Here is a 14,695-nt window from a genome sequence, read left to right on the forward strand (position 1 = left end):
GCAATTGTTAGATATAAACTCGAAATTCTGAGAAAAAAGTCAGAATTGTGCGTTTACATCTCAGAATTAATAAATAGAAATTCATAACTCGCAATTGTTAGATATAAACTCAAAATTTAGATAAAAAGTCAGAATTGTGTATCTTAATCTCAGAAATAATAACTTGGAATTAATAAATCGCAACTGTTAGATATAAACTCGAAATTCTGAAAAAAAGTTGGAATTGTGCGTTTACATCTCAGAATTAATAATTCAGAATTATTAACTAGCAACTGTTAGATATAAACTTGAAATTCTGAGAAAAAGTCATAATTGCTTGTTAAGTGTTCCTGTTGCTCAGTGGTAGAGCATTGTGTTTAGCTCAAAAGGTTATGGGTTCAATTCCCAGGGAACACATGTACTGGTAAAAAAAATGTATAGTCTAAATACACTGTTGGTTTGGATAAAAGCATCTGCTAAATGCAAATCTTGGAATTAATAAATTGCAATTGTTAGATCTAAATTCAGAGAAAAAATTTGCAATTGAGAGTAAAAGAGTCAACTTTGGGATAAAAAGTTGCAACTAACACTTTTAGGCCGGGAACTTGTCATAAGTGAATTTGTTTCTCTCTTATTTTCCCATCTTTATCCTCACTGAACACAGAGTAGAGATGCTTACCGCGGCCCTCGCCGAACTTGGCGCTGTGAGCCCAGGTGAGTCCACGAGAAAAGCCCAGTTCGCGACACACCACATTGGCCAGATTGATGTTGACCTCGTCGTCACACACAGTTCCCCACGCACCGTTATACAGCACCTCCAACCGGCCCTCGAACCTGTTCCTGCCGCCCACCAGACGCACCTGGAACCCTGGGACCCCCTGCACGAGCGGAGCGATGGTGAGGAGCATCATCATCATCATCTTCATCATCATGTCCTCCGCCTGCGGTCAGACACATGCATTACACATCAACCCTCTCAAATGCACTCAGAGCTAATGACTCCTGCCAGCAGTAATTAACCCAAAACACAGAGCAGACCAGACAATGAGAAGTTCAAATCAAGCAGAAGATCACTGGATCATGACGTGGAGATCTGCGACTGATCTGAAATCTCCACAGAAGCTGCATGCGTGTATGTTTCAGTGGTCTGAGGCCGTCATCATCACATTCACAGCTGCATGTGTGCTGTGTGTTATATATCACACAACTGAAGCAACAGAAGCACAACCGCAGGCGTATAAACCACACACACACTCCACTGAAACGCTGAGAACTGCAGCTCATGGTGCATGCTGGAGGTCTACGGGAAAGTTCTGCTATATCACCTATATGAGAAGATATTTAGTGAAATATCTTGTTTTTGTCTTTATAATGAAAGTCAGTGGGGTTCAATGTCATTTGATTCCCAGATATCTTCAGTTATATTCAACTAAATTCTTAGTTTACATCTAATCAATTAATATCTAGCAATTGTTGGATTTATACAATTTAGTTTTTTAATTAATTAAGAGTTTACATTTCACAATACCTCACGACTGTAATAAATAAACTCGAAATTAGTTTCTATCTCACATATATAAAGGTTAGACTCTAAAGGTCATGGTGGATAAAGTCTTTATGGGAAGGTTAAGCCAAAAATCTACATTCTGTCACGATTTAGAAGATCCCTACAGTGAAAGTCACTGCAGCTTGGATTACAAAGTTCTTCAAATATCTTCACGTGTGTTTTCTAAATGAAAGAAACTCATACAGGTTCGAGATGATAGAGAGTAAATGATGACAGAATGATAATTTTTTGGGGGTAATGTATCCCTTCAAACACTACATACATAGACTATTATTTATCTAGCAAGCAAATCCAATAAAAACTGAGAGACTGAAAGAAAACTAACATAGAGAAAAACAACAGAGCTTCATGAAATATCTGTGAATGCTCTGAGCAGAAAACAATCCGTCAGATGAAGATGAATGTGATGATGAGAGGAATGATGAGCAGTAAACTCACCTGAGAGAGCGACGCGTGTGATCAGATCAGAGCAGAGCAGACTGAGACACAGACACAGAATGAGAGTTAAAGCTCTCACAGCCAGCTACTGCTCTCTCTCTCGACCTCTCACTTTTCTTTTTTTCTTCTGGTTTATGTGAAGTCAAGTGATTTTCTTTTCTTCTGTGAGTTGTTTTATAAAGAGCAGTTTTAAAGGGACACACTCACTGTGAGTCTGACCTCACTTTCAGTTCATTTGACAGATTTTTTTACTTGATGGACAAACATTAAAGGAAAGATTTGAGGACTCTTTCATTCCAGACATGAAGAAACACCTACAAACTGGGGAAGCTTGTTTGTGTCACAGAATAAAAAAATAAAAAATACAAAATTAATAGCAGCATTTTATCTCAAAATCTGTGAAAATAAATGTGAGATATAAAATCATAATTCCCTTATGGAGATGAACCATGATGCATTAAAGTAAAATTGTAGTAACCAGGTTTTGTTCACTATTTGTGTAAGTTTTATTACAAAACATTACCGAACTCATCAAAGCAAGAAAAATAATAATAAAAAAAGGAATCACTAATTCCTTGTTTAGAACTGTAAGATATAAACTTGCAATTTCCTTTTTTTATTTTTCTGTTCCATGCCAGAAACAGGCTTCTATAAGAAACTTTGTAACATGTTTAAAACACTTGCATAGCAACAAAATAACAACTACGCAAAATACCATAGCAACTACATAGCGACGCCATGGAAACCATTGGGTTTAACACTGGAAAGCATCACTCATGTTTTCCTCATTAGATGTAAAAATGTCTTTATGATTGCACTGATTGTTGTTCATTTATGCAGCAGTACACCAGACTGAGGTATCATGTTTGTCAGTTTCTCCTAAAGCTCTCAGAATCTCAGTGTTTGTGCTTTAATTGGGCTCTGGGATCTCTGGCGCGTGTCCACACCCAAAATGAGTGTGTGTGAGAGGAATAAACACACACTCTCTCTCCAGCAGATCCTCACCATCATCACGTCCTTCTCTGAGACACCCACATCGCTTCGATGATGAGGAGAATCAAAGCGGACTGACATCACACTTCAAGCTCAGTGAGTCATTTATGAGACAGACGAGGGTCTTAAAAGTGATGCAGACTATTAATGGAGCCACAGACACAATAACTAGCCTTTCTCTTTAAGTTACGTGTGTAGGGAGTGTTTAAAATAAATGCTTGTTCCATTACACATCATTCCTTTCTGGTAGGTGTGGCGTCCTCTGCTGGAGAGATCTTCACTCACAGATCCATTATTAACACTGGTGTGTGTGTGTGTGTGTGTGTGTGTGTGTGTGTGTGTGAGTGTGTGTGTGTGTGTGTGTGTGTGTGAGTGTGTGTGTGTGTGTGTGTGTGTGTGTGTGTGTGTGAGTGTGTGTGTGTGTGTGTGTGTGTGTGTGTGTGAGTGTGTGTTTGTGTGTGTGAGTGTGTGTGTGTGAGTGTGAGTGTGTGTGTGAGTGTGTGTGTGTGAGTGTGTGTGTGTGTGTGTGTGTGAGTGTGAGTGTGTGTGAGTGTGTGTGTGTGTGTGTGTTTGTGTGTGAGTTTGTGTGTGTGAGTGTGTGTGTTTGTGAGTGTGTGTGTGTGAGTGTGTGTGTGTGTGAGTGTGTGTGTGTGTGAGTTTGTGTGTGTGAGTGTGTGTGTTTGTGAGTGTGTGTGTGTTTGTGTGTGTGTTTGTGAGTGTGTGTGTGTGTTTGTGTGTGTGTGTGTGTGAGTGTGTGTAATGTGAACTCTTCACCGAAGTGTAAACGAGGCTCTTTGAAGCGGTTTTAACTATTAAACCTTATTATTATTAAACCATTTTGCAAAACCTCGTAATATCTTACTCTGTTGTTAAGACAAGACCCGTTTAGTGCAAATAAACCAGCTACATTCACTGTGCAGCATAACTAAATACAAATAAAAACTGTGTCATTCTGTAATCACACTCATACATGAAGTGATAAGGCAAAATATGTCTCTGATATTTTATTAATTTGATAAATATTTTTTTTTATTTTCAAATTACAATTATAACTCAGTTACCTACTGTACGACTGCACTGTAAAACCCGACAAGTTAACTTACCTCAAACCGTTTGAGTAAACAGATTGCCTTGATTTAAATCATGTAAGTTTTGAAACTTTACATTCAAGTAATTAAGTGATTAACTGAGTGCTGATTGTGAATTAGTGATGAACAGCTGCTGTTAACAAACAGAATCACTGAAGAAAAGAGAAACACAAGAACTACTACAACTGACTTCAGACACAGCCTTAGATGAAATCAACTGAAATAAAATACATGAAATCTCTCAAGATCTGATTAAACAACCCCACAAACAGCATCACCAGCTCCACTTATTAATAACCAGACTGACTTTATTTCTGTCAGACGTCTACAGAAGATCTTATTGAGAATGAACTAAGGTTTAGATGTTGATTTATTGTTTCATTTGAAGTAACCATGTTAGAGATCAGTGTTTGCTTTAGTTGGGCTCTTGACCCTTGACTTCAGTCTTAGTCTTTTCTCTGGCTGTTATAACCGTGTGTTTCTAAAACACATTTGTTGTAATTCAAAAGCCCAGAAGAAATGCCATCAGGTGCTAACCTGTACCTAGGTGTAGGTTTTTATACTTTTAAACCTTATTATTATTAAACCATTGGTTACTTATAAACATGGTTACTTCAAATGAAACAATAAATCACCATCTAAACCTTAGTATAAGATCTTCTGAAAGAGCTGGTGATGCTGTTTGTGGGGTAGTTTAATCAGATCTTGAGAGATTTCATGTATTTTATTTCAGTTGATTTCATCTAAGGCTGTGTCTGAAGTCAGTTGTAGTAGTTCTTGTGTTTCTCTTTTCTTCAGTGATTCTGTTTGTTAACAGCAGCTGTTCATCACTAATGCTCAATCAGCACTTAGTTAATCACTTAATTGCAATGTATATCTTCTTTCAGTGAACTCAACTGAATTAAGTTCAGAGTACTCATAACTGTTAGTTTTTTCAACTTAAATGGTTTAAGGCAATCGGTTTCCTCAAACCGTTTGAGTTAAGTTTACTTGTCGGGTTTTACAGTGTATGATATTATTAATAAAGGTGTCTGATTGATTTTATAGTCTCAAGCATTCAGAAATCATGCCAAAGAAAATTAAGAAGTTTTAGTATGATAAAACCATGGTTTATTTTGTAAGGCTTGTGATTTTTTTCATAACTTAAAGAGGCTGTGTCAATTATAGCAAAAAGGTGGCCACAAATTAAAGATTGAATTGATAAAGAAGTGGATCTTTGAATTAAGATCGAAGTCACAAAGTTGAATCTATCGGATCGGTTCCAGCGTAAATATCTCACTCAAATGAATCAGTTCATCTGTTGATCTTTTCAAGTATTCTGTCATGTTTACACAACACAGTCAGCTCTACTACTGGCTTAACCCTAACCCTAACCGAAATTAGCAAAAAAAGGATGTTTGCAAATAAAATATCCATATATCCATTCCAAAGTTAATATCCAACACAAGTGCAGCTCAGATCAGTGCAAATAGTATCCATGCAAACAAGTCGATAATACTGCCGGATTTCATTTTGGGGGGAACTAATCCTTTAAAGAACACAACAGACACAGAAGCAACTGGTTTAACAGCCTGAAATTTAGTCACTTTGTTTAAAACAATATTACCACTGAATCGTGATGAGTATGACATTGTTTGTATTAATGATTACAAACATGATTGTAATAATGATTACAAATAATTGTAATATTTACAGTCAGTATGTTGATTACAGGATATTAAAATAATCAGTCCAATGAACAGAAACTACATTAGATCCAATTAAACCAAATGTATTTTTGATAAAATGAACTCAAGACATTTAACTGATGTAGCAAAGCCTGGTTCAGTGTTCATGATGACTGATGGAATTTTTCACACTTGCCGCTGTTTTTTGTTGGTTAGGTTCAAGTCTGATCACATACATCTCTCCGGATCTGAGGAATCGATCACAGACAGTAATTGTACATACATTTATCGTGATTCTTGCATGAGAACGGCTGAGCTGTTTGGCTCCTGAATCCTGAACGCAGCATAAAGCTCCTCGTCCTGAGGAAAATCTGCATCAAACATGTACAAGAGTTTATGCTGTGGACTCGACATATAGAAGCAAATGGAACCAGCGTCCCGGTCCACAAACACTCCCAGTTTTCTGACGGACTCCGATTGGATTAATACAGTCTTTTTGTTGTGATGAGCCACACATAAATTATCTGACAACCATAAACTCCACGACATTTTATTGTGTCCCAGACATACTGCGTCACCCGCTCCCTTCCTCCCCATTCCCTTACAGGCCACGCCCACATGCACATCTGAGCCAATCACATCCACCCTAAAGAAGCAGCGTCCAATCAGAGGCTGGCGGCACAGGACCTGGTTGCACAAGTCGAATCTCTCGCCGTTAGCAGGAAGTTGCTGTTTCTCTTTCTGACGAGTGACAGTGTTGTTCTCGCTCAGATAGAGGTGTTCATTAACCGTCTGAGGGTCAAAGGTGAGTGCTACAAAATCTAAAAACAGAAAGATTTATCAGAAAATTCAGCTAATATGTCCAATTCACATTTTGCTTTCACAATGAATAAAATCTCAAAGCAGCTTCACAGAAGTCTTTCTACAATTACCTAATGTCTATAATTACCTATGATTTAACAAGCATGAGTAACCAGTTTGTGGGTAGAGGACAAAATCATCTATATGCATGTTTAAACTCACATTTATCCAGTCCTGGTAGGTCACGGCATTCTCCTCCAGAGGAAATACTAGTTAGAGAATCACAGCAATATAAAACATAAATGGATAGTCCCATTACAGGATGTATAACACGTATACTTATAACAATTTCCAAATACTCTTTCTTCTAAGTGAATGGTACACTCCTTTTGGGTTTCCTGCACTAGTCTGTGTTATTCGTCTCATTCTAATAGTAGAGACATGACTAAACTAAAACCTACCTATTGAACCTACTGAGCAATAATACTAGATGATTGATATGAATGGTAACCACCTACTGGTTGAACAATGTAGTCCTCACAATTGGTATAGCATTGCTCTATCAAGAGCAAGGTTGGGGGTTCGATTCCCCAGGAACACATGATAGGTAAAGATTGATAGCCTGAATGCACTGTAAGTCGCTTTGGATAAAAGCATCTGCTAAATGCATACTAGTCTCATGAATGCAGTGGATCAACCTACAAGCTACAGTACCTCAGTGAGGACAGATCATGCTGTAGATTTTGTTGTCCAATGTTTCCAAGATCATTATAGCTTAGGTCCAGCTCTTTCAGATATGAGGAATTGACTTTCAAAGACAACATTAGTTGATAAACTCCTCCTTTAATCTGACAGCCTGAAAGCCTGTACAGTAAAAACACATCAGCTCATTCTGCCAAATACTCCTCTTTATCTGTGTATTTGGAATCAGAGATAAATGACGTCTGCGGTAAGTTGGACTTACTTCAGAACTTCAAGATGACAGTTGGGGCTCTTCAGTCCATCTGAGAGGATTTCCACTCCTGGATCCTGTAGAGGATTGTCGCTGAGGTCCAGGACTCTCAGATTCATGTTTTCTCCAGAGAGCACATCCCTGATCTGCTCCATGGCCTGACCCAGGAAGTTATTGTGGCTGAGGTTCAGAATCTCAATCTGGCAGTTGGGATCACAGAGCGCTGTGGAAAGCCGCTGCAGTGCGGACAGATCCAGAGCATTGTGGCTGAGATCGAGATGAGTCAGGTGAGAGTGTGGTGAAGTCAGGTAACGTGTCAGGATCTCACAGTGATGCTCTGTAAAGCCACTTCCCTTGAGCCTGTCAATATTGCAATAAAACTGTTAGAATCTAGCATTTAACTGCTGAGATTTTAATTTTAATGTCTGTTATATTTAAATTGGACTGGGAATATTTCATGGAACATTCTGAAGATGTTTAGCATCACAGTACACTTACAGAGCCTTTCCGAAGCTTGTGATGGCTGGGGAGAATCTCTGAAACCCATCTAAGATGTTGTATTTTCTGATGTCAAACTCATGGTGTTTTGTGTTTGACATCACAAACTGGTAAGCCAGAAGCGTGCACTGAAACGGTGTGAGGGGCTCTTTGCACTGTGAGCGTTCAAGCTCATGCATTTCCTGCAAAAGTGACGGGTTCTTGAGCTCCACCAGGCAACGAACGAGACCGATGCATCTCTCAGAAGACAGACCTTTCCTCTTCAGAGACTTTATGTACATGGCCACCTTTCTGTGACCATCTGAACTACTGCTCCAGACCGAAGGCAGGAATCCTTCAAGTAACTGTCTGCTGGAATCACAAGAAATCCCAAAGACAAAACAGTTAAAGAGGTCCAAGTGTCCATTATTGCTTTTCAAGGCCTCATCAATCAAAATTTTGAGAAAATCACTCAAAGACTTTGAATTCTGCTTCTTTTTAGCTGTAATCAATTCCAGAGAGCCTAGATTTCCTGATTGATATTTTTGAAGCGCAAACATGGCGGCAAAGAATTCTTGGACACTGAGATGGACAAAGCTGAAAAGTTTGCTCTCGTAAAACAGACGTTTGCGAACTGAGACGCAGGTAATGACGCCGGGATACTGAGACGCTTCTTCAACAGTGATATCATATTTCTTCAAGTCTTCTTCTCTGAAGATGACATTCTGTTCCTTCAGCTGTCTGTATGCCAGCTCTGCCAGTTTCATAATCACTTCTTTATGTTTCTGGAGAGCGTCTGGTTGAGACAGCTCTTTCCCTTCATATTTCTTGTGACTCAGTCCAGTCTGAATGAGAAGATAGTGGATGTACATTTCTGTCAGATTTGATGGTATATTTCTATCTTTATTCCGATTATCGACGATGTCTTTGAGAACAACCGATGAAATCCAACAAAACAGAGGTATGTGGCACAATATCCACAGGCTCTTTTGAGACTTTAGGTGACAGATGACTTCTTTGGTTAGCTTTATATTCTCAATCTGCCTCATGAAGTACTCCTCCTTTTGCTCATCGGTGAATCCTCTGATATGTGTGATGTATCCCTTTCGGAAGATCTCAGATGGAAGCTGTGCAGCTGCGACGGGACGGCTGGTGATCCACACGTGAGCGGATGGGAGAAGTTTTCCTCGCAGAAGGTTTACTAGAAGGACATCAACTGTGGCTTCTTTAGTCACATCTGACAAAAGGCTGTTGGAGGTCAAACCATTTTTATATTCATCCAGACCATCTAATATGAATAGAACTTTCCTATTGCATATCCATTCACAGATCTGTCTCGCCTCTTTAAAATCAGGGTAAAAGTCACAAATCAGGTCAAAAAGACTCTTTTCTCCTTCAACCAAGTTCAGCTCTCTAAACGGGAAGAGAAACACAAAGTCCAAATCTGGATTTGACACTCCACTTGCCCAGTCGAGGACAAACTTCTGCACGGTGAACGTTTTTCCAATTCCAGCAATTCCTTTAGTTAGAACGGTCTTTATGATTCTGTTCTCAACTCCGGGTGGGTGAAGGATTTGGTTGTAGTTGATGACTGTCTGTGCCGATGTGTTTAAATCATGTGACGTCTCGATCTGCCAGATCTCATGTTCTCTATTGATGGGGTCTGACTCGTCATTGATGATGAATAGGTGTGTGTATATCTTTTTCAGAGAGACCGACTCCTTGATTCCTTGGATTATCCACTCAGAGTCCGCCATCATTCCTGATTTCATCTTACTCTTTACATTCTGAAGAACTTCTAAACATCAGGACAAAGTTGGAAAGTTACATCATTATCAGGTGCATCACACTTATGAACAATGTTCTACAACTATTCTTACCATGTTTGTTTACTGAGGTAGAGTGAGACACCTGCGGCTTAAAAAAACAAACATACATAAATATATACAGTATAAACATATTCAGAATCTATATGATAAACAAGAGTCTGCTGGAACCACAAGAAAACACAGAAAAAACTGTTACATAGATCCAAGTGTACATCCAAGGCCACATCAATCACACATATTAGACTTTGACCTCTTTTTAGCAGTAATTACTTTCCGGGAGTCATAGTTTCTCTGATGTTGTTCCAGAGTTTCTTTGTTCTGTTGAACAGTACTTCTAATGTACTTCTTGTGATCCTAAAGCGACTGCTCCTACCCTTTGCTCGGGAGTCATACCTACAACAAGTCTTTTAAGCAAGCAGCAGTGGAACTAGTAATTAAGAAATAATAAACCTAATCTATCTCAAAACGTCAGCTTCTTTCCAAACTACTAGAACTGAATTCATTTCTAGATCTACATAGTATTCACAAAATGTGTCAGGCCTGTTTCAGATCTTTACATAGTACAGAAATTGCGCTGTTTTTAACTACAAGGTTTTTAATGACTTGCTACTGACTCATGCAATTTTAATACTACTAGACCTTTTGGGTGCATTTGATACTGTAGACCATAAGACCTTGATTGCACATTTATAACAATGTGTTGGTATTAAGGATACTGCATTGGGATGGTTTAGATCCTACAGTATTTGTCCGAAAGAACTTTCACAGTTTGCTTGGGAGACTTTGTCTCCTCCACTGCTTCTTTCACGTGTGGGGTCCCCCAGGGCTCCATTTTGGGGCCTATTCTGTTCTCCCTGTATATCCTCCCCTTAGGACATATTCTTTGGAAATGTCATATTACTTTTCATTGTTATATGCAGATGATACACACATTTATCTATCCTTGAAACTAAAAGATACTTGCTCTTTAGAGATCCTATTGCAGTGTCTTGTGGAAGTTAAGGCCTGGATGGCACAAAATTTCCTTAACTTAGGTCTGCTGACCACTTGCTTTTAGTTATCCCATGGGTAATGTTGAAGAGCAGGGGTGACCAAGTATTTGCAGTGGTGGCCCTGAAGCTCTGGAATAGTTTGCCTCTCTACATAAGACAGGCTCAAACACTTGCCGTTTTTAAATCTATTATGATGTTTTTATTATTTTACAGCACAAAATAAACTAGAATTTTTTTTACTTCTTTCAGACAAATACAGTTGGAGTTATATAAAAAAAATCCCTGGCTCTTCCAAGCTCTATGATTGCAGTCAGCGGGTGTTACAGTTGAACAGTCCAAAGTTGTCAATAAAGCATGCGCATCCATAATAAAACGTGCCTCACACGGCTCCGGGCGGTGAATAAAGGCCTCCTGTAGTGGATCCATATTTCAAATGTAATAAACACTTTTCTCTCATTCCGTTATCTGTCAAACACGGAAGGCGTTCCAGTGTATGACGCAGAATGTCGGATGTAAATGCTAGTCCCGCAAGTTTGTGTATAGGAGCAAAGAAAGCAAAGTTTCCTAATTTTAGCAAAGGAAAACCAGTCTCCTCTTGGTTTATATTTAAATCCTCCGACATTTTTCTTTGTACTTATAATTCATGACTGGCATTTTGCTTTGTTCTAATCACGAAACGCCAACGTACTACGACTTCCGCCGGAACGGGTTCTGCGTATGACAGATAACAGAAGGGAGAGAAAAGTGTTTATTACTTTTGAAATATGGATAATTTTCTTACAAAAATGCATTCACTATATAAGGCCCTTATTCACCCCACTGAGCCATGTGAGGCACGCTTTATTATGACTGCAAACACTTTATTTGACGACTTGTGGACTGTTCAAGTGCAACACCCGCTGACTGCAATGATAGAGCTTGGGATAGCCAGGACAATTTTTTATATAACTCCGACTAGATTTGTCTGAAAGAAGAAATTCATATACACCCAGGATGCCTTGAGGGTGAGTAAAACACAAGCTTTTTAATTCTTTTTCAATTTTAGGTTTTTTGGGTGAACTAACCTTTAACAAAGAGTTGCTGGTAGCCATTGACATCCACATTATTTTTTCCACATGATGGAAGTCATTGGCTACCATTAACTGTTTGGTTCTTAACATTCTTCAAAATATCTTCTTCTGTGTTCAGCAGAAGAAAGAAACCCATACAAGTTTGGAACGACTTCAGGGTGACTCAGTGACAGAATTTCCATTTTTGGGTGAATTATCACTTTAAATAAGTAACTCTACAAAATGTAATTTCAGTATTTTAACAGTCAGACACTCACCACATGATGGTTAAAGATAATGTCACGACCTGTTATGGTGTTTCCTGCCAAAACTGGAGCATTCGCTATACAACCGTCCTCCTGGTCAATTATTAAGTTACACTGATTTGGGCTCCGAATCAACCGTTGTCCACATGATACAGAATTATTATTATTATTATCATTATTATTATGTTGGGGAAGATTGTCATGCCTCTGAACTGTCATGTCTCCAGAATGTGTTTGAACGCCATCCCCATCTGTTTAAAAATAAATAAATGCATAAATAACCAAAACAGTGTAAATATTATAGTAAAACATATTGAAGACTGAGAAACATATTGTCTAAATACAAAATAAATTATACATCTTTTCATACGTTTGGTATGCATCTTTTTTCTGATTTTCTTCAGTGTGCGCTCGACAGTTTTTAATGCTTCTTCCATTCCAAGCTCTTTTTTTAAAGCCTTTATGGTGTCTTTTAAACTCCCTGTTGTTCTGCATCTGTGTTAAGAAAAAGATAGAGCATTATGAGAATAATGGTCATATACAAAAGTAAAAATTGTGTCCAAAATAAAGGCTGATCATGAGCTGATGGAGAGAGAAATGGCAGTATTCATAACACCAGCAGACACATCATTAATGTACCTGATCCTCATGGACTCCACACATAATTATACTCCAGGGGCCATCCAGTGTTGTCGTAAAATTTTCATTTATAATGTGTGAGATCCAAGCTCAAATCCTTACTTTATATACAGTTTATTTAAAGGCTAGGTAACATAACCAATAGCCATGGCTCATAAATATGGCAACTACAACAAAAAGGCAACCAGCTGGAGAAACTACATAACCAAAAATAACACTAATTGACATTCGTGGAAAGGCTAATTATTCACAATGTTTTTTTGCTATTGAAAGAATTATTTTCCAAAGTGTTAGTTGGATTTATGCCTCTAGACAAAATGGTCATTGAGTTAAATGGAATTAAAATATTAACTTACATACACATTACGCTACTAACAAATACAATGTAAATTCCACAAAATGAGGATGTCATGGAAGGGTTATTTTTAGCAATATCAAACTAGTATCAGCTAAAACATTGCTCAATCCCACTCAAACTGGCAAAATACACCATGTACAGTATTATCCTTTGGTATGGAGTAGTAATAGTTAACTAGTCGAACAGTTCACTCACGCAATGAATCATTCAGAGTGTATTTTCCTCAATAAATCAAGGCTTAAGTTTGGACATCGGTGGACAAACCATATCTGCATGAGTATTTTCTCACAGTCTATCAAATCAACCTGCATTCGATCGTTTTGATCGATTATGAAGTTAACCTGGATGTTGTGAATGATTCTGAACAGAAGGTAAAAACATTTTCCAACCATAAGATGCATATAAGCACTGCAAATGACAGCAATAAAAATACCAGTACCACCACATAAATACCACAGTATATTAAGATCATTGTTATCCTGTACACACACGCTATAAAAAAAGTTAAAGTTTTAATAGTATTCGATTATAGCGTCGTAATAAAATAGCGACCTGTTCAAGAGCTTGTCTAGTCGCCTCTTCAATAAAAAGCGTGTCTTCTCATCCAGATCTTTGATGATCGTCTTCACGCATTTCATCGCTGCACGTTTGTTTGTTTGAGGACGTGTGTGACGCAGCTGTGTGTCTAAAAACCGTTCAACTTTCAAACTGTAAAAGGGCGCCAACCGCAGCGCGCCAGTGAGGTGAAGCTCCGCGAGGCGGGAGGATCTTTGTGACGTATTGAGCTGGCGCTCGAAAAAACAAAAACATCTTTGATTCACACAAAACAATACTTTAGTTATACTTCCGTCTTTCAGCTGCTTACGATTCCCGCCATTATGATTACTCTATTATTATATGACTTGTTTTTCGGAACCGAATGTAATATTAGATGAGTTAAAAGCAGTATTTTACACTGTAATACTAAAAAGCGACACTGCGAAAGCTTTATTATGAGACAGCCTTTTTATCGCATTGTTATTCTATTTGAGCGAATTTCTTCTTGTTTTTGTTGTTTTACATGATCAGTATTATTTGTTTGGAATGACATTAAATTAAATAATAATTAGAATTAAATTGAAATTTAGACATGCATTTTCTGTAAAGCTGCTTTAAAACAATGTGTATTGTGAAAGGCGTTTACAAATAAATTAGAATTGAATTGAAAAGGATGATCTTAAGAATAGCCTACTAAAGTATACTAAAACTACAAAACACAGGTCAATCATAATGTAAGTTTCAGGGCAAGACACTACAACTATTCTTACAGCAAACACTGCAGAGCAAAATTATACAGGAGCTTGTTTTTAATAACGTTACAATTTTGCAAATCAAGCGCAAACTGAATGTGAGGTCTGTATTACGCAGAAAAAGAGTTGATCAGCTGTACTTGGTGTTTTCATCAGTGACCGGCAGATGGAGACACAGGACAGTCACTACTCACTGTGTGAACGAACGCGCCAGTCTGACGTCATCTTCTACGCGCATGCGCTCTTGGACGCACTCCATAGCGAGTGAACCAACTCTGTAATCTATTAAATACACACACCAGGCAAGTTAG

At 38.2% G+C, this 14,695-nt stretch overlaps 2 protein-coding genes and 1 long non-coding RNA gene across 3 annotated transcripts in view; all 3 read right to left on the bottom strand.

The window, feature by feature from the left end:
• LOC132119759 (lysyl oxidase homolog 4-like) overlaps nucleotides 1-905 on the bottom strand; it is a 174,054-nt gene extending 173,149 nt beyond the window's left edge. The window contains exon 1 of the mRNA XM_059529992.1: nucleotides 659-905. Within this exon, the coding sequence (XP_059385975.1) occupies nucleotides 659-905 (247 nt within the window). The remainder of the gene's footprint in view (nucleotides 1-658) is intronic.
• A 4,821-nt stretch (nucleotides 906-5,726) lies between these two features.
• On the bottom strand, nucleotides 5,727-10,090 carry LOC132119761 (NACHT, LRR and PYD domains-containing protein 3-like). The gene is made up of 6 exons (XM_059529999.1): nucleotides 9,843-10,090; nucleotides 7,984-9,760; nucleotides 7,498-7,845; nucleotides 7,248-7,397; nucleotides 6,756-6,802; nucleotides 5,727-6,553 (listed from the first exon to the last, which is right to left on the bottom strand). Exons 1-6 carry the CDS (start codon nucleotides 9,919-9,921, stop codon nucleotides 6,018-6,020), a joined length of 2,937 nt encoding a protein of 978 aa, XP_059385982.1. The 5' UTR covers nucleotides 9,922-10,090; the 3' UTR covers nucleotides 5,727-6,017.
• A 1,746-nt stretch (nucleotides 10,091-11,836) lies between these two features.
• Nucleotides 11,837-13,822, bottom strand: LOC132119131 (uncharacterized). The gene is made up of 3 exons (XR_009426127.1): nucleotides 13,648-13,822; nucleotides 12,457-12,593; nucleotides 11,837-12,349 (listed from the first exon to the last, which is right to left on the bottom strand). It is a non-coding gene; the product is annotated as an uncharacterized LOC132119131 (long non-coding RNA).
• Between the last annotated feature and the right edge of the window lie 873 nt (nucleotides 13,823-14,695).

The sequence above is a fragment of the Carassius carassius genome, chromosome 38 (genome assembly GCF_963082965.1).
Source record: "Carassius carassius chromosome 38, fCarCar2.1, whole genome shotgun sequence".
Lineage (NCBI taxonomy): Eukaryota > Metazoa > Chordata > Actinopteri > Cypriniformes > Cyprinidae > Carassius > Carassius carassius.

Bases quoted from the DNA above. Each gene is read 5' to 3' on its own strand.
- LOC132119761 (XM_059529999.1), bottom strand. From the start codon at position 9,921: ATGTTTATACTGTATATATTTATGTATGTTTGTTTTTTTAAGCCGCAG. The intron at 6,803-7,247 runs GTACTGTAGCTT...TTCTCTAACTAG, and splicing joins CATGATCTGTCCTCACTGAG to TATTTCCTCTGGAGGAGAAT. The intron at 6,554-6,755 runs GTGAGTTTAAAC...TTCTGTTTTTAG, and splicing joins CCTACCAGGACTGGATAAAT to ATTTTGTAGCACTCACCTTT.